The sequence below is a fragment of the Vulpes vulpes genome, chromosome 3, assembly GCF_048418805.1.
Source record: "Vulpes vulpes isolate BD-2025 chromosome 3, VulVul3, whole genome shotgun sequence".
Classification (NCBI taxonomy): Eukaryota; Metazoa; Chordata; class Mammalia; order Carnivora; family Canidae; genus Vulpes; species Vulpes vulpes.
The window spans coordinates 131557427-131578464 of NC_132782.1; the positions used below are offsets into that span (position 1 = coordinate 131557427).

The 21038-nt window shown below is 34.9% G+C and overlaps 1 protein-coding gene across 1 annotated transcript; it reads right to left on the minus strand.

Moving 5' to 3' along the window:
- Window positions 1-295: 295 nt before the first annotated feature.
- Window positions 296-19665, minus strand: C3H1orf146 (chromosome 3 C1orf146 homolog). The gene is made up of 6 exons (XM_072751312.1): window positions 19660-19665; window positions 13788-13880; window positions 3738-3831; window positions 1571-1739; window positions 1116-1194; window positions 296-430 (listed from the first exon to the last, which is right to left on the minus strand). Exons 1-6 carry the CDS (start codon window positions 19663-19665, stop codon window positions 296-298), a joined length of 576 nt encoding a protein of 191 aa, XP_072607413.1.
- Between the last annotated feature and the right edge of the window lie 1373 nt (window positions 19666-21038).

Sequence of the window (21038 nt, forward strand, 5' to 3'; positions counted from 1 at the left end):
CTAAAGGGGCTAGTTAGAAAATGCTGTGTTTTTATTTTGTAGTAAATATTTGTCCATCCAACTTAGTTTGTATCACTAAGAAACTGCATCTGAGTTTTATAATATATGTATGTACCAATTTTTTCTAAACGTTATTAAAGGGATTACTCAACAAAACTGAAGATAAAATCATTTTTAATCATATACACTTTATTATTTTAAAATTTTAAAAATCTTTAAAGTAAATATATTTGAACATTATAATTAAGTCTAATTATTTTAACATTATTCCTAAAGAACTTAAGCAATTGATACACTAATTTAGGTTAAATGGATCACTACTCAGTTTTAACTTTTGAAGTGTTTTCCAAACAGGACTTTGCTCAATGATGTAAGCCTCAGTTGTTATCATTCTATAGCAGATCCTATCTGTGTATGGTTTGGAGGCAGTCTGTAAAAAGTTATAAACATGGAACATTATTTATAGAAATAAGTTATTTTTACAGGGCCATATAAAAAATAAATTTTCACATACTCAATAAGTATCAAATCACCTTCTATGTGCTAAATACTATGTATGAGTTACTTGAGTAAAAGAAAAATACCGGTCTTTGTCTTTAAGGAATTTCCAAAAAGCCAAAAGAAAACTTTAAGAATTGCTTTAATGGAGATCTGTTCCAAGTATAAGAGTAAGAAACACCTAACTCTGCCTAGGGCCCATTTCATAGGGGAAGACAAATGAAAAGACCATGAAAAGATGGTGGGCAACTTGTGAACATTATCCTATAAAATCGTATGTTTTGCACTTTGACAGTTCTTGACTACAGCCTGATCAATAATTATATTTTAGAACTTGAAGGAAGATTTGAGAAACCAGTAGGGCCAACACAATGTATATATGCCAAATGCTCTTTTGGCCTAAAATTAGTCATTCTTGCTACTGAAAGTAAAACTGAGAAGATGAGAGGGCTGAGTTCAGGCTTCAAAGAGCTGCATGCTGAAAGAGCAACTTCTCTGAGGGGAAAAGGGGCAGAGTATTTGTTAATCCTGCTCAAGTGGGTGTGCCTTTTGAAGTCAAGAACCTTAAAATCCATGAGTGCTATGTAACATATGTGTCATTTTTCTAGATGACTCACCTTAGCTATAGTGCACATAAGATTAATAGCATTTACTGTGTTGTGTACTGGAAGTATCCGTAAGTTACTACCCAGGAATCTGAAAAATAATTTGTAAATAGATCATATAACTTATACAGATAGCTGTTAAGCGGAAAGGAGAGAGAAACCTTATATTCATTTATTTATTCACGCCCTGCCCTATTCCACAGAGGTATGATAAGGCTTTATAGCCAGAATGTAATAGACTAAAAAGTATTCACTTTGGTCTCGAAGGAAAATCTAAGAAATCAGCATGAACTCTGAAATTTGTCACCCTGAATCTTGAAATAGCCATTAGGCCCACATTTTATGAAATATGACAAGTTAACATTATAATGTTTATCTTATGACAAAACATAACTCACCTGCTTAAAAGAATTAAGAACTAAAGTAAAAACAATGTGATTTAAGTCTGTAGTACTATTCTTCTATACCTTTGCTGAATCCTGAACATCAGTTTCCATTCCTCAGGCCCATGGAGGGCAGCAGACAGAACCAAAAAACTCTTTTGGTGAATATTAATAAACTTCTCAATTTTGGCTAGAAATATTTCTTCAGCTGATATAAAGCATTCTTTAGCATCCATCAATAAAAATGCAACTCCTAGGAAAAGTAAGCACAATGTAAAACATCACTTTGTTATAATAATCAATTTTTTTTTGTAAATTCAGTAGAATCAACAAAAATAGCTATAGTATAGGTCTAAGTGTCCAAGACCTAAACCTAGAAGGAACAAAGTTACTATAACAAAATTCCTATGTTACAAAACGATTTAGGTAATTCTTTGAAGTGCTCTATATAAAAGGATGACTTATTCTAAAGGAAAAAGCTTTTTTGGTCAGTAACAATTTTCAAACTAAGGCACTGAACACAAAGTAATGCCTGATTTTAGTTGGTTTTTTTTTTTTTTGTATATTATAATAATTTGTTTAAAGCTGGAAATCAAAGATAAGCTTTCAACTATTTCTTGGAGAAACCTTTGTAGAGAACATTATTATATAAATTAAAACACTCAGATATCTAGGATTTTTGAAACTATCAGGCCCATAAGAATAGTCCTGAAGGGAAATTTGATCTAATTATAGTTCTTTTTTTTTTTTTTTAAGATTTTATTTATTCATGACAGACAGAGAAAGAGAGGCAGAGACACAGGCAGAGGGAGAAGCAGGCTCCATGTAGGGAGCCCGATGTGGGGTCTCCAGGATGATACCCCGCTGGGCCATCGGGGCTGCCCTAATTATAGCTCTTTAAAAGAGAAGACAATCTGAGGAAAGTGATAGTATGTTAATTGAGTGAACTTGGGCAATGTATATAAACCTCTCTGAACCTAAGTTCTACCATCTGTAAGAATGTAACAATTCTTTCATAGGTTTGTTGAGAAGATTAAATAAGATACTGGGGGGAAAAAGTAAGATCCTGAGTATGAAGTGGCGAAGGGACATAGGAGACATTCAAAAACATTTCACTCCCTATTCAATCAGGAAGGATGACTTTGAAGTTTGAGGTTAGACCACCTTCAGACTGGAGTTTCATTTCTAGGAGCTTTTGGAAGTTGCCTGTCTTCCAAAACCTCTGCTAGAGTTACCAATCTATCTATCTGCAACCCTCCTGATAAAATCCTCTACTTCCACCTCTTTTTATCACTTTAGTCATTTCCTTACCACAAACCTATGCTTTGTGTTGCCCCAGCCTTCTCATATCCTGATCTAATTCCTTCTTGTATTTTTTTTGCCCATGACAATTATATAGTTTTATGATTTTTTAAAAAGATTTTATTTATTTATTCATGAGAGATACAGAGAGAGAGAGAGAGAGGCAGAGACACAGGCAGAGGGAGAAGCAGGCTCCACGCAGGGAGCCTCGGTCTCCAGGATCACGCCCTGGACTGAAGGTGGAGCTACACTGTTGAGCCACCTAGGCTGCCCCTAGTTTTATGACTTGAGGAACTTCTATTTGTCTCTATTCAGTTCTTTTCTTTTAGTATTTGTTTATATCAGAAAACTCTTGTACAAAATCCTGAAAAAACATTCTCTCTTGTTTTTATATATGGCTTTTGACCAATGTTGTGATGTTGGCCTCTTTGTTAATACTGGTAGTATTTTAAGTCCTAATTGTTGGAAAGAGAGTTTTGTTCTAGTTCTATTTGCATTGTAGTTCCAAAGCAAGTTTTTAACGTCCTCTACCAGATTTCACTGGTTCAGCTTTAGTTCAACAATTTTTGTTTTTTTAGAGAGGAAGCAGGGGAGGGGCAGAGGGAGAGGGAGAAAGAGAATCTTAAGCAGGCTCCATGCCCAGCACAGAGCCAGTGCAGTGCTTGATCTCACAACACTGAGATCATGACTGGAGCTGAACTCCAGAATCAGTCACTTAACTGACTGAGCCACCAAGGTGCCTCCAACAATTATAATCTAAAAAGGAATGCATGTTGTAGTTGGCCATATGTATTACTTTTGCAGCAGTAATAACGTTTTATACATTTACCTCTCCCAAAAGATAATACCTTAAGCTTATTACCTGGTTAACTGAACTACCACTATTAGAATTTATACTGACATATTTTATAAAAAACTTAAATCAAGACAGTTAGCAAATATACTGTACCAGAAAGAGAAAATATAATTGATCCATTTTCCACTGAATCTGAATACCGAATCTTGTGGCTTTGATTTTCTAGGGCAGTTGCAACTTCGTAACTCTAAAAAAAAATTTTTTCAGAAACACAAATTTAAGACATGTTTAGAATGAATGATTTTTTATTAAAGCTAATGAAAAAATTAAGTTTAATAGCTTCTTTTATAACTATACTCTTTAAATATTTGATCATCAAAGGAGACAGTAAATGTGCTCTCCAATGGGGGAGAAAAACACTTTAAAAAAGCACAAATACTCAGTTCTACTGAAACACACTGTTTGGAAATGAATTGTGCACTAGTTATGTTACTTAGGGATAGAAACTAAGGACAGTATTAAAGAACTAAACTATAAGAAACAGACCAAATGCACACTTCATTTAAAAACTTGGAGATGAAAAAAAAATAAAATAAAAACTTGGAGGTGGATTCTGATATGCTAATGAAATCTGGAAGGTGAGTCGTGGTGAGTTTCTTACATGGTTCACAATATCACAAAGTGCCAGATGTACAGACCACAGGGAGACAACCAATTCTCCAATTCATTTGTGTACATTACAGTTACTTTTATACTTTGTAAAAAAAAATACATATATGTTTATTTTAGAGAGTGCACATAGGGTGTCAGCATGGAGGTGGCCAGAGGGAGAGAATCTCAAGCAGACGCCCTATTGAGCATGGAGTCCTACATGGGGCTCATTCTCACAACCCTGAAATCATGATCTAAGACATCTAACTGAGCTACCCAGGCACCCCTTTTTTATACTTTTAAAAGTATAAAAAGTGTATACTTTTTGTTTTAAGCCTTATATAAGTCAGAAAGCATGTATGAACACAGCCAACAGGGCTTCTATTTTAAACACCATTTCAAAAATCATTTCACTGCCTATTCTATCCAAGTAATTACTTAGATAATTTTATCTAAGCCACTAAGATATAAGTGGTTATTAGTGTTTCCTGACTGGTTACAACTCAAGCTGGTTATTCTCCAAGTAGACAAAAATCCTTTAGGTACATTTATATTTTGCTTTAGAACGTGTATTTTAAGTACACAGACTGGAAGTGTATATAAAATATATGCTTCCTTTCTTTCCTAAAGAGTTTTTTTGTGCCAAACAGATCCTGATCTGGAGTACAACTATGGCTCTTCCCATGAGTTTTCTTCTGCTGTTTTAAAATTATACATTGACTCCAGCAATGGCAGACTAAGTAATTTAGGCCAAACCTCCTGCTGAGGCAACTAGAAAAGCTAGACAATTTTAAAAACCTGCTTGAATGCACCAGAGAGCTAACAGGATAGTGAAAAATTATAAGGCCAAAATATATAGAAATTCAGAGGTACGAGACCAGCATTTAGGCCACCTCTTCCCTAAGGGCATCTGCCAATTCAGAAAGAGATGAGAGGCTGAACATGGCTTTTGACAAAAGTAGAACGGCTCTCACAGGGACTACAGTCAAGCTTCAGACAATTTCAATCCCTGAAATTGTCTTTAGGTGATACTGTATTACTATTGCTCCCAAGCACCTTGCAGAAGCACTCTCAATCAGGTTTTCTCATATAACTACAAAGAAAATTATTTGAGTGACTATTTTTTCACTTCACACATCAAGTACCATTCTACATATAGTTCATTTATTACATACAATAGGTGCTTTAGTACTTGGATTGCCAGATTTAGCAAATATAACACCCAGGTGAATCTGAGTTTCAGATAAACAACATAATTTTTTAGTATAAGTATGTCCCATACAATATTTGGGATATAATTCTACCAAATTCATTGCTTACCTAAAACCCAAATGTTGTAACTGAATGTCCTGTATTTTATGTGGCAACCCTTAGGGCTTTGGGGGGTTTTAATTATCTTGTAAAATTAAGACTTCTTAGAGGAATGGAACACTACTCTAGGTCTCAAGTTATTTCTACAATTTTTCAAAAACAAATTCCAATACAATAAAAAAAAATATCAGACATACCAAGAGACGAAATTACTTGAAAGAGAACTATGAGAAGCAACAGGCAATAGAAACAGACTCACAGGGGATGTTTACATACAGTGAAGTTTCATCAGATACATATCTTAAAATAGTGATGTTTATTATGTTCAAGGAGATGAAAGACACAATTGAGAATTCTGGCAAGAAAACAAACTATAAAAGGATGTAACAGATGTGAAAGTCAGGAAAGCTTCATAAAGTGAGGTAAATCTTTAAAGTGGAAAGGAGGGCAGCGCCGGTGGCACAGCAGTTTAGCACCGCCTGCAGCCCAGGGTGTGTCTCTCATGAATGAATAAATAAAATCTTTAAAAAAAATAAAGTGGAAAGGAGTTTTTTAAGCAGGCCAGTGAAGTTTTGAAAAAGACAAATGTGAGAAGATCATGGACAGAAAGAGTAAAAGCAAAGGCATTCAGACCCAAAAGTTTGACTGTTGTGTGTAAGGTGTACATGAATCAGTTAATTTGGAGATGGTATTAGAAATAAATGTTGGCATCACTAAGGACCCATGTATGCCATGTTAATGAATTTCAATCATAGGGTATCAGTAGCTAAACCTTATTGAGTATATAATAATGTAAAAAGGCTTGTCAAATCACTATACACCTGGAAACTAATGCAACCTCATGTGTCAACTAGACTTCAATTAAAAATAATCAGTTTAAAAAATCATACTCTATTTCAGGTGCCAACTAAAAGAATTATAATAAAAATAAAGTAATAAAGATAAAAGTAGAAAGTACTGAATTAAGAAAAAGCCAAATGCAAGAGTTAATTTTTCAAAATAACCAGGAGCTAACAAGACTAGATTTTCCAAAGCATGTTTCATGAAATATGAATCCCATGAGATATTAAAAGATGTTCCTTGTATTCAAATAATAATGGGAAACAGTGAGTATTGTCTCCTTTTGAGGAAATACATACTATGCATTTAAGCATAAGAAAAGCTCTGAAAAAAAAAAGAAAAAGAAAAGCTCTGAAAAGTAGTGCAGTAAACAACAACAAAAAAACTTGGATAAATTTGTTGATACAAGCATTCCAAATACAATCCAATACTTATTTCTACAAATTTAACACCTATTAATGTTCTGTAAAACTAGTATTCTACCAAATCTACTTATAAGAAAGGAAATGAAATGGGAAAGGGTACTCAGTAAGTAATACAGAGTTTATTAGGAAATTTAAGAGATATGAAAATTTGAATCAAAAAATGGTAATTTCATAAATTTCAACTTAACAAATTTAACCATATCTGTGACTTAGGTAAATTTTTTAAAAATATATAATTTCTGAAAATAGACTCATAGGATAAAACTTAATAGAGCAAAACACAGAAACCACACATTTTCTACATTTCATAAAACATTGTCAGCATAGAAAATTTAACAGAAAAGCTTTTATCTTAACTAATAATTTCCACACTATATTACTTCATAGATATAAACAGAAGAAATGAAAAAAGAAGTATGGAAAAGGAAAGAAAAACAAATCATTAGTAAATAAGGATTCAAAAATAAAATATTAGATAATAAAATTTTAAGAGAATATGAAAGAAAAATCCAAAATGATCCACCTAGTTTAATCAAGAAATGCAAAGGTTAGGGGATGCCTTGGGTGGCTCAGCGGTTTAGCGCCTGCCTTCGGCCCAGGGCATAACCTTGGAGTCCTGGGATCAAGTCTCACATCAGGCTCCCTGCATGGAGCCTGCTTCTCCCCCTGCCTGTGTCTCTGCCTCTTTCTCTCTCTCTCTCTCTCTCTCTCTGTGTGTCTCTCATGAATAAATAAATGAAATGTTTTTACAAGATAAATTTAAAATTTTAAAAGAAATGCAAAGATTAGTCATTTAAGTTCTCAACAGATAACAAAAAACAATGCATTTGAAAAACTATACACCTATTTCTGATTAACAGAACTTTATTAAGCTTAGATGAATATTAACACAATAAATATTTTATAGTAACAGGTACATCATATATAATAAAACAATGGAAGTATTCCCATTAAAATCAGAAACACTTTTAGATACTTTCGCCACAGCAAAAGACCATAAGATAAAAATAAGAGATATAGCTGTCAGAAACTGTAATCACAAATTATGACTGCCTCTCTTGAAAATCCAATAGAATCAACTGATGATTGTATTATGAAAATGCATAATTATGAAAATTCATAATACAATGCAATGTGCCAATTGCACATTGGCGTGCAGGTGTGCTGGCATTTCATTACCTCTGTATCTTTGGGGTAAATACCCAGTAGTGCAATTCCTGGGTCATAGGGTAGCTCTATTTTTAACAGTCAAAAATACAGTTTTGTTGACTGTTACCTTTGTTTTGAAACAAATTCAAAAGTTTCTACTTATTGGGACACCTGGGTGGCTCAGTGGTTAGGCGCCTGCTTCAGCTCAGGGCATGATCCCAGAGTCCCAGGATTGAGTCCCACATTGGACTCCCAGCATGGAGCCTGCTTCTCTCTCTCTGCCTGTGTCTCTGCCTATCTCTGCGTCTTTCATGAATAGATAAAATCTTAAAAAAAAAAAAAAAAAAGAAGTTTCTACTTACAGATTGAAAACATGGGGAAACTATATTCCAAAACAGCAACAAAACATCAACTATCTACGGTACTTAAAACGAAATAGGAACAATATGAAGAAAATTTTAAAAAATCATACCTGAGAAAAAAAAAGACTTGGAAAAAAATAATGATGTATCTTATATGTTCAAAGGATGGTAAGAAAATTTTTTCTCCTCATTTAATAAGTTAGTTAAATTCTAATCAAAAGTGTAATGATTGAACTTTTTTTTTCTTTTTAACTTAAAGGGATACTGATGTTCATCTAGAATAAAGTTTGCAAACTTTCTCAGTAGAAGGTCAGATAATAAATATTTTAGGCTTTTCAGGTAGCATACGATCTCTGTGACAGAGATCCTACGCAACCTTTTTTTGTTCTTTTCTTCCCTGCCTCCCTCCTCTCTTCTTTCCCCCTCCCTCCTTCCTTTTGCCCCTCCTTCTTCCTGTTTCCCTCACTCCCTCCTTCTCTTTCTCTTTGTTTCTTTCTTTCTCATAAGCCTTGAAAAATGTGAAAACCATGCTTAACTAACTGGCTTGGTAATAATAACACACTGTAGGCCAGGACACAGACCATAGTTTTATGATTCCCTAACTGAGATGAATAAACATGTTTTAGAAACACAGGAATAGTATGGAAGGAACATGTCTAAGTTTTAAGGTATATCACTCAACTACAATGAATTTAAAAATTAAAAGTGTGGTAATGATTCAATATTTAAGATACAAATCCACTGAATACAACAGGATCAGATTCAAAAGGATATAATTACTTGTATGTGAGCATATGTACAGATGTATGTAACACATCTTTAAGCTTGCAATAACATCTTAGAAGAAAAAGCAATTTAAGAAATCTCGGGGAAAAGAAAAAGAAATCTCGGGGAATAAACTTAAACTTGACTATATAATAAAAATAACTGTTTTAACTCTTCAAGATAGAGTAGAAATAAAAATCTGCAACTTATGATGTCACAATTACCACATAAAATTGAAAGGCAAAAGAAAAACCTGAGGAAAAAATGTAATCAATAGTATAACACACATATTATTCTTAAATATTTTTAAAGAATAAAAATTTATTTAGTATTTACACCAATGGAAAAAAACACAATTATAGAAGAAATAAAAATAATACATATGTGCCTGAGAAAATGTTTAATCTCTTTTGTCATCAAAATATAAAATATGAAATATGAAACTAGCAGATTTTTCATAAAATGATAACACTTGGAATTGTCAGAGATGAGGATGAACTGACCTTCCTGTATACTGCTGATGGCACTTTAAATTAAAACATTCTGATATGTTAACTAAATTGAATTTAAATTAAAAAGCACATTCTGGAGGGTAATTTGACAACACATAGCAAAAGTCTTAAAATGTGCATGCCTCTTTCCTTAATGCAACTATTCTTTTAAGAATTTTTCTAGATCAAAAACTAGCAATAAAGATTTATGTGTAAGGACAGTAAATTAAGCACCATTTAAAATATTAAAAAATAGGAACTAATGAAATAAAAAGGATAGTTCTCCTACTGTCTTTGCAAAGTACACATAAATGAAACGAGAATAAGAAACAAAAGCAAACTTTCTATTTGATGAAACTACGAAATGTGTAAGCCCAAACAAAACACATGAATAAGAAAACTCCTCTAATTTGAGGAACATTTTTGAAAGCCATGTCGGACAATATTGGTTCCTCTAAAAATAAAACATTTCATCTGTGCCTAATGCTTGTCTTTTTAAAAAATATTTTATTTAAATTCAAATTGCCAACATATAATATAACACCCACTGTTCATCCCATTAAGTGCCCTCCTTAGTGCTGGTCACCCAATTACCCCATCCTATGTCCACCTTTCTGCAACCCTTTGTTCTTTCCCAGGATTAGGAGGCTCTCATGGTTTGTCTTCCTCTCAAATTTCTCCCAGTTTCCCTCCTTTTCCTTATAGTCCCTTTCACTATTTCTTATGAATGAAACCATATGATGATTGTCTTTCTCCAACTGACTTATTTCACTCAACATAATACCTTCCAGTTCCATATATGTTGAAGTACATGGTAGGTATTCATCCTTTCTGATGGCTGAGTAATATTCCATTGTGTATATATACAACATCTTCTTTATCCATTCATCTGTTGAAGGACATCGTGGCTCCTTCCACAGTTTGGCTATTGTGGACATTGCTGCTATAAACATTGGCGTGCAGGTGTGCTGGCATTTCATTACCTCTGTATCTTTGGGGTAAATACCCAGTAGTGCAATTCCTGGGTCATAGGGTAGCTCTATTAACTTCTTCAGGAACCTCCACACTGTTTCCACAGTGGCTACACCAGCTTGCATTCCCACCAGCAGTGCCAGAGGGTTCCCTTTCTCCACATCCTCACCAACATTTGTTGTTTCCTGTCTTATTAATTTTAGCCATTCTCACTGGTGTAAGGTGGTATCTCATTGTGATTTTGATTTGTATTTCCCTGATGGCAAGTGATGTGGAACAATTTTTCATGTGTCTGTTGGCCATATGTAGGTCTTCTTTGGAGAAATGTCTGTTCATGTCTTCTGCTCATTTCATGACTGGATTGTTTGTTCCTTGGGTGTTGAGTTTGAGAAGTTCTTTATAGATCTTGCATACTAGCTCTTTTTCAGATATGTCATTTGCAAATATCTTCTCCGATTCTGTAACCTGTCTTTTAGTTTTGTTGACTGTTACCTTTGCTGTGCAGAAGCTTTTTATCGTCATGAAGTCCGATACTTCATTTTTCCTTTTGTTTCCCTTGCCTTCATAGATGTGTCTTGCAAGAAGTTGCTGCAGCTGAGGTCAAAAAGGTTGTTACCTGTGTTCTTCTCTAGGATTTTGATGGATTCTTGTCTCACATTTAGATCTTTCATCCATTTTGAGTTTATCTTTGTGTATGGTGTAAGAGAATGGTCCAATTTCATCCTCCTGCATGTGGCTGCCTGTCCATTCTTCTTCCCAATACCATTTATTGAATAGACTGTCTTTTTTCCAGTGGATATTCTTTCCTGCTTTGTTGAAAATGAGTTGGCCATAGAGTTGAGGGCCCATTTTGGGGTTCTCTATACTGTTCCATCGATCTATGTGTCTGTTTTTGTGCCAGTACCACACTGTCTTGATGATCACAACTTTGTGACACAATTTGAAGTCAGGCATTGTGATGCCCCCAGCTTTGATTTTCTTTTTCAACATTCTTCTGGCTATTCAGAGTCTTTTCTGGCTTCACACAAATCTTAGGATTATTTGTTGCAGCTCTGTGAAGAAAGTCCATGGTATTTTGATAGGGATTGCATTGAACATGTAAATTGCCCTGGGTAGCAATTTCACAATATTATTGTAACATTTTCACAATATTTATTCTTCTAGTCCATGAGCCTGGAACGGTCTTCTGCCTCTTTGTGTCTTCCTCGATTTCTTTCATAAGTGTCCTGTAGTTTTTAGGGTGTATATCCTTTACCTCTTTGGTTAGGTTTATTCACAGGTATCTTATGCTTTTGGATGCAATTGTAAATGGGACTGATTCCTTAATTTCTCTCTCATCAGTCTCATTGTTAGTGTATAGAAATGCAACTGATTTCTGTGCATTGATTTTGTATCCTGCCACATTGCTGAATTGCTTTATGAGTCTGAGCAATTTTGGGGTGGAGTCTTTTGGGTTTTCCATATACAGTATCATGTCATTTGTAAAGAGGGAGAGTTTGACTTTCTTTGCCAATTTGAATGCCTTTTATTTCTTTCTGTTGTCTGATTGCTGAGGCTAGGACATTTAGTACTATGTTGAACAACAGTGAGAGAGGGCATCCTTGTTGTGTTCCTGACTTTCGTCAGGGAAAAGTTCTCAGTTTTTCTCCATTGAGAAGGATATTCACTGTGGGCTTTTTGTAGATGGCTTTTATGATATTAAGATATTTTCCCTCTATCCCTACACTTTGAAGAGCTTTAATCAGGAATAGATGCTGTATTTTGTCAAATGCTTTCTCTGTGTCAACTGAGAGGATCATAGGGTTCTTGTCTTTTCTTTTATTGACACAATCTATGATGTTGATTGTTTTACGGATTTTGAACCACCCTTACATACTAGGGATAACCCACTTGGTCATGGTGAATAATGAATAATCCTCTTAATGAACTGTTGGCTATTATATTGGCAAGTATTTTGGCATCCATGTTCATCAGGGATATTGGTCCGTAATTCTTTTTGGTGGGGACTTTGTCTGGTTTTGGGATCAAGGTAATGCTGGCCTCATCCTCTGAAACAGCTTTAGTTTCAGTTATTGGTTGTGATTCTCCTCTTTTATTCATGGTTTTTGAGTTGTTTTTCCTTTTTAAGGAGTCTGGCTAACGGTTTATCTATCTTATTAATTCTTTCAAAGAACCAGCTCCTGGTTTCATTGATCTGTTTGTACTACAGTTCTTCTGGTCTCTATTTCACTGAGTTCTGCTCTAATCTTTGTTATTTCCATTCACCTGCTTGGTTTAGGTTTTATTTGCTGTTCTTTCTCTAGTTCTTTTAGGTGTAAAGTAAACTTGTGTATTTGAGATTTTTCCAATCTTTTGAAGGAGGCTTTATGGAGATGTATTTCCCTCTCAGGATCACCTTTGCTGTATCTCAAAGATTTTTAACTGTTGTGTTTTCATTTCATTAGTTTCCATGAATCTTTTTAATTCTTCTCTAATTTCCTGGTTGACCCATTCATCTTTCAGTAGGATGCTCTTTAACCTCCAAGTGTTTGAGTTCTTTCCAAATTTCATCTTGTGATTGTATTCTAGTTTCAAAGCATTGTGGTCTGAAAATATGCAGAGGATAATCCCCATCTTTTGGTATCAGTTGAGACCTAATTTGTGACCCAGTGTGTCGTCTATTCTGGAGAAAGTTCCATGTGCACTTCAGAAGAATGTGTATTCAGTTGCATTAGGATGGAATGTTCTGTATGTATCTGTGAAACCATGTGGTCCAGTGTATCATTCAAAGCCATTTCTTTGGCGATCTTCTGCTTAGAAGATTTCCTTTTCTTTTGCTGAGAGTTCTGTGTTGAACTCTCCTAGTATTAATGTATGTTATCTATATATCTCTTTACTTTGATTATTAATTGATATAATTGGCTGCTCTCACACTAGGGGCATAGATATTAATAATTGTTAGGACTTCTTTTTGGATAGACCCTCAAGTATGATATAGTGTCCCTATCCATGTCTTTTTATAGTCTTTGGTTTAAAATCTAATTTATCTGATAAGAGGACTGCTAGCCCAGCTTTCTTCTGAGGACCATTTGTATGGTAAATCGTTCTCCATTCCCTCATTTTTAATCTGAAGGTGTCATTAGGTCTAAAATGAGTCTCTTGTAGGCAGCATATAAATGGGTCTTGCTTTTTTACCCAGTCTGATACCCTGTGTCTTTTGATTGGATCATGTAGCCCATTCATGTTCAGATTAACTACTGACAGATATGAATTTAGTATCATAGTATTACTATACAGTCCCTGTTTCTGCAGATTGTTTCTTTGGGTTTCCTCTTTGCTTACAGGGTCCCCCTTAATATTTCTTGCAGAGCTGGTTTGGTGGTCACACATTCCTTCAGTTTCTGTCTATCCTGGAAGATCTTTATCTCTCCTCTATTCTGAATGACAGCCTTGCTGGGTAAAGTATTCTTGGCTGCCTGTTTTTCTCAATTAGTACTCTTAATATATCATGCCAGCCCTTTCTGGCCTGTGGATAGGTCTGCTGTTAATCTGATATTTCTCCCAATATAAATTAGGAATCTTGTCTCAAACTGCTTTTAGGATGTTCTCTTTTCTCTGAAATCTACAAGCTTCTCTATTATATGTTGGGGTATTTATTGGTTTTGATTGATTTGGGGGGAGGTCCTCTCTATCTCTTGGATGTAAATGCCTGTCTCCTTCCCCAGATTAGGGAACATTTCAGCTATGATTTGTTCAAACATACTTTCTGATTCATTCTCTCTCTCTCATTCTCTCTCTCTCTCTCTCCACATCCTCTGGAATCCCAGTAAGATATTCTTTCTCAAACTATCACTTAATTCCTGGAGCCTTTCCTTGTGGCCTTTTAACTGTTTTTCTCTTTTTTCCTCAGCTTCCTTCCTCTATCAACTTGTCTTCTATGTCACCCACTCTCTTCTGCCTCATTAACTGTAACTGTTAGAGCATCCATTTTATTTTTTCATTTTATATTTTTAAAATATTTTATTTATTTATTCAAGAAAGACACACACAGAGAGAGGCAGAGAGAGAAGCAGGCTCCCTGCAAGGAGCCTGATGTGGGATTCAATCCCAGGATGTTAAGATAACACCCTGAGCTGAAGGCAGACCCTCATCCACTGAGTCACCCAGGTGTCCCAGAGCATCCAGTTTGGACTCGTCTCAGTTAAAGTATTTTTAATTTCGGCCTGCCTTTGGCTCAGAGCATGATCCCAGAGTCCCTGGATCGAGTCCCACATTGGGCTCCCTGCATGGAGCCTGCTTCTCCCTCTATATCTCTGCCTCTCTCTGTGTGTCTTTCATAAATAAATAAAATCTTTAAGAAAAAACGGAGTTATAGAGAAAAAAAAGAATTTTAAGAAATGTCCAACCTTAAAAATGTAGAGAAGTAGGATGCTGAAAATGGATGCAGTAAAGTTCAGAATTTATCTTTAAAATATATTTAGTTTATGTTCTTGCAGAGCCATATAACTAATCAAGCTAAGGATCTTTTAAAATATTCTATTGCTTTTCATTTTCAAATCAAAGATCAATAGCTCAAATGCCTCTTTACCTTAAGAGATGAGCTAATAATAATGGTGGTTGTCCATTTTACTTTTTCTTTTCTGCCATTTTCAGCCATCTGTCTGTCTCTGGATCAACCCAGCTTCTAATGATGCCACAATCTGAAAAAAAGAAAGAGCAAATAGGACAATGTAGAAATGTTTAATGAATGAAAATTAAAGACAGAAATGAAATTAGGTTAATGGAGACATTCTAAGGAATATTTGAAAGTTAAAATTTGACACTGAAGAATATGTCTTATTATATATTAAGCTTATTCAATATCATGTTTTCTATTGCAATACCATGCTTCCTATTGTCAAAAAGGAGACAAAACACACAAAATTGAGTCATTTGTGCTAAACTCCACAGCAATAAACCAAAACTTGGTATCTAACCTAACTACAGTTTCAGCCCCCTTGAATGTAACCTTTAACCAAACAACACCAAATTACCTGGTCAGCACTAGTGAAACAACCAATCCACCCAATTAACCTTTTCCTTTCCCCTCAGGGGAAACAATGCATTGTTTGCAAATAATTTCTTTTGCCCACCTCTTTCTGTCATTAAAAACCTTCCCTTTTCTATAGCTTGGTGGAGCTCCTTTCCCTTACTAATTGGGATGTTGCCCAATTCATGATCCAGTGAATGAAGCCAATTTGATTTTTAAATTTACTCGGTTAAATTTTTTTTATTTCACTCTATTAACAATTACTAAAAAGCAATGGTTCTCATTTCAGGAGACTAACTTTATAAAAGAAGATGTGTCAAGAATTGTGGAAGGTCAGTGGTTTTATTCTACTTGCAAGCTAAAAAAAGTTAACCTGCCACAGTTCCATGGATATAACAAAAGACATAAGATTCTTGGATCAGAGGACAAAGAAAGGCTTTTTTACCTATTTTTTTTACTCACAGCAAGAAAAGTAGCCTCATTCTCTCTCTCTCTTTTTTTTATGACACTGTTTTAGAGAGACAGAAGAAGTGGAGAAAAAGGAGAGAATCTCTGAGGGCAGAGACTAATTTAGGGCTTAATCTCATGACCCTGAGATCATGATTTGAGCCAAAATCTAGAATTGGATGCTTAACTGACTTAGCCACCCAGGCACCCCAGTATCCTTATTCTCTTGCAGAAATTCCCCAAGCCCAACTCCCACATGGTTATGGGGGGAAGGCCGGGCAATATCAGCATAAACAGTGAGTTGTATTATAGGAGAGGAACCCCAAGCTAATGAATCCCTAACTTTTATAATGGGCTGCATCCAAATCTTCCCTGTGCTGTAGAGGAAAATTCTATCTCTAACCTACAAAACTATTACTACACAAACATCCTTGAAAAGATAGTTGAGGGGTATTTCTGTTGGTGATGCTGTTAATGCCTATCTGGAGACCATGTTTTAAAAGCCACCGCACTAAAGAAAGGAAGAGTATTCTAGGCAAGAACAACACAAAGTACTGTGCACTGTCAATTAGATAATAAAAAAGATATAATAAGAGAATTTCAAAAATATTGGTGTGCTAAGGTTTATAGTTGTTTGAGGCAGGTAGGAGGAAAGACAAAAATTACTATAAATAAGTAGCATTAAAGAGAATTTTACTGTGGTCTAAATTTGGCACTTTTCTATTATTGACACTGACACTCTTAAGCCATTTTTCCATTTCTGCGAAATGAGTGTCTTTTGCCCAGTTTTCTATTAGATTTTCCTTTTCTTTTTTCTCATTCATTTGTAGGATTTTCTTATATAGTCTAGATATTAATTTTTGTCAGGTGTCTATTTTCTCCCAGATTGGACTCATCTTTTCCCCTTCTTTATGGTATTATTTGATACACAGGCTAAATGTTCAATGTTGTAAAATTTATCAATGCTTGCATTTATGGTCAGTGCTTTTTTTCTCAAGAAATCTTCTCTAACGCAGTCATAGATATTCTCTTTCATTGTCTTCTAAATTTTTAGTCTGACCTTTCACATTTAAGCTTTTAATTCATCTAGAATTTTGTACAGAGTCTGAAGTAGGGATCCAACTTCATTTTCTAAAAATATGGCTATCTAGTTGTCCCAATACTATTTAGTAGTCTTTCCTCTTTGGTTATTTGCAATGCCACCTTAGTGAAACAGGGTTTTCATATATTTTTAGGTCTGCTTCTGTTCTATTCCACTGTTCAGTTTGATTATTCCCAAGTCAATGTCATACTATTTTTAATTTTTATAGTTTTATGAAAAGTCTTGATATCTATATGGGAAGTCCCAATATTTTACTCTTCTTTCAACAAGACCTCAGCGTATCTATAATGAACTCTAGTTCTATCAGGCTGAGCAAAGAGCTGGGGGTGGGGGTAAAAGTACAGGGTGGGGATTTTAGAAGTAAATATATGTGGCAGGTGTGTAGATGAACCAACCACTTTCACCATAAGAAGTAAGGGTGTCGGGATCCCTGGGTGGCACAGCGATTTAGCGCCTGCCTTTGGCCCAGGGCGCCATCCTGGAGACCCGGGATCGAATCCCACGTTGGGCTTCCGGTGCATGGAGCCTGCTTCTCCCTCTGCCTGTGTCTCTGCCTGTGTGTGTGTGTGTGTGTGTGTGTGTGTGTGTGTGTGTGTGTGTCTATCATAAATAAAGAAAAAGAAAAAAAAAAGAAGTAAGGGTATCAAAGTATTCTACCATGATCTGCCTGATGATTTGTTGGGTTATCGGTGGTGACAAACAACTATGGATACATTAGGCAATGAACTAACAAATAGCTTTCAAAAACTATGCTATGAATACAGATCTGTGGTTAGTGTACAAGTGGTAAAAACCTGTGGAGGCAGAAGAATTCTTAAATTCTTAAGTGGTAATGAATAAACTTAGATTCCACAGAGGCTGTCTTCTTGGTGAGAGCTTTTTCTATTACCAAAATCTCATGATGGTCAGAGTCCCTGGAATAAATGGAATGATATGTAGTCCGAAGTGAATTAAATGACCTTCTGGGTCTTGACCCTGAGCACATATGTCATAGTTCATAACAATATACAAATAGAAAAAATACACAAACAGAATTACATGCTTACAAAACATCTTGTTGGCTAACAAGAAATAATTTGAAGAGGATGCAGTGACCTGACTTGTTGGCAAAATAGCAGAAGCAAATTGCCATTGGGAAGTAGGCACCTGGTACTCCATATATTTAAGGATCATCCCTGAAGAACTCTGGAAATAGTTGCCAAATGCTTATTCTTGCCTAAAATAAGGCCAATAATTAGATGCAAAGTTGTTTTAAACTAAAAGAGGTAGATGGGGTTGAGTTTCATGAACTGCATCAGAGTCTAGTCAAGAGTAAAAGAGAAAAAAACCTGCATGCATAGTTAAATGTATAAAAATAAATTTCTAAACAAAACTAAAAGAAAAATAATAAAAGAGAAAGATGCAAGTCAAAAGCCAAGGGGATCAAATATAAAGGCAAATTCTAGAATAATGAAGGTTCCTGTCACTGAGTTTAGTTTAATGTCTGGCCAAAGGTAAAGAAGTAAAAATATTTTAGCAACAATAAAGACTATGTTAGAATATTGGTGGTGTGTCTGGGTAGGAAGGAGTGGAATTGTAAAAGACAAAATGGGTGCTTATGGTTTTTATGATTCTGTGAGGATGTGGAGTTTATGCAGAATATATGCCAAATATAAGGCATACATTCAGACCTTTTGGTAGAAGATCTGTAGTGTAGCAGAAAAAAATACAACGGGAGTGAGACCAGGGTTCTAGTCTTAACCTCTACCACTGTAATCACCCAATGTCTTTAAGCCTATTTCTACATGTATAATTACATACACTGAGACGAGTAATATTGGCTTGCCATTATTTCACAGGGTAGCTAGGAAAATCAAATTATATAACACATATTAAAATGCAAATATATTACCATCATTATATAACTTTAGTCAATCCTTTTGACCAAAACAGAACCATAAACTATTTTTACAAGACTTTTGCTACTTTTTTCAAATGTTCCAATGTAATTAATCCTTCAGTTACAGTCTTCTCCCTAGAGAACTCTTCCCATCCCTCCAGATAAAAATTGGATATTTCTCTAGATCTGATTCATTAGCTTTAATCCTGGGACTTCCCTGCACCGCTCTCCTGTGTTAGAGCTGTTTCCCTTTCCTTGGTTTATTCTTGTTTCACTGAAGCATTCTTTAGTAGTTCCCTTAAAAATATGCATGGCAAATAATATAAAGATGTAACTGTATTTGAGCCCTTGCATGTCTGAAAATCTTTATCCTATCTTCATATTTGATCAATATTTATATATATGTTCATGTGTGTGTATTTATGTGTTTGTATCTATATATCCTAATAGATGTGTTTTCTTTCAGAACTTTATAAATATTACTATACTGTCTTCTAGACAACCAGTGTTGGCTGTGAACATACCATACTGATTCCTATTCCTCCTGTATAAGTGACTTATTTTTCATTTGTTTTCTCCAGAAGCTTTTTTGGTACCTTAAAGCTTGGTGTCTTTCCTAATCTCTAGTGTTCTGAACTTTGACAACGATGTGCCTTTAGGTAGATCTTTTTACCTGCATTGTGCTAAGTATTCAGCAAGACCTTTTAATCTGGATACTCATGTTCTTCAATTCTAGAAAACTATTTTGTAAACTTATTTAATATTCCCAATATTTTTTTTTTTTTACAATTGCTATTAGTTGGGTTTTAGATCTTATAGCTTGATCTTAGTCTTCTACTGTTTTCAATTTTTTTTTGGAGGGGTTGTTTTCCAGATGATTTTCCTAACAAGCTCTAAAGGTTTATCCTAAAACTTTTTTTCCTGCTGGTTGCCCTAGGTATGCAATATACATTTATATCCAATCCAAGTTTATTTTCAAGTAACAGTATACTACTTCATAAATAATACAAGTATCTTATAATAAAAAATATTCCTAAATCCTCCATCCTATCCTTTATGTCATTGCTGTCATTCTTTTCATTTTTACATGAGCTATAACCATCAAATACATTGTTACTATTATTTTGAACAAATTTTTATCTGTTAGATGAATCAGGAATAAGAGAAATAGGTTTTTATTTTGCTTTCACTTATTCCTTCTCGATTTCTCCCTTTCTTCATACAGATCTGAGTTTCTTTCTTTTTTTTTTTTTAAGACTTTATTTATTTATTTATTTTTTCATGAGAGACACAGAGAAAGAGGCAGAGACACAGGCAGAGGGAGAAGTAGGCTCCATGCAGGGAGCTCAACATGGAACTCGATCCTGGGACTCCAGGATCACACCCTGAGCCGAAGGCAGACAGTTAACCACTGAGCCACCCAGGCATCCCCAGATCTGAGTTTCTGACACTATCATTTCCCTTCTCTCAAAACATTTTTTTTTGGTTGTACAATATGTTTTTCTTAAAAGCTTTTATTCTTATCCCAGTTCATTAACACACAGTGATGTAACTCTCAAATTCTTAACATTTCTTGCAAAAGAGATCAACTGGCAACCAAATCTCTCAATTTCTGCTTATCTGAGAAAATCTTTATTTCTCCTCACTTTTGAAGGAGGACATGGCAGGACAGAGAATTCCAGGTTGGTGGTTTTATTCTCTCAATAATTTAAACATTTCACTCCACTCTCCTGCTTGGATGGTTTCACATGCAATTATATCCAAGATTAGGATGCCACCCCAGATGGGTTCTGGTGAGAACTTTCTTCCTAGCTTATAGACAGTTGGCCACCTTTTTACTGTGTCTTCACACGGCACAGAGAGTGACAGCAAAAGTAAGCTCTGGTATAATGTAATTTGTATCTTTGCTCCTCTTATAGATAAGGTGGTTTCTTTCAAGATATTTTATCTTTGATTTTCTGCAGTTTGAGTTGATATGTCTAGTGGATTTTTTATTTTTTATTTTTTATTATTATTATTTTATTTTATTATTATTATTATTTTTTGCATTCA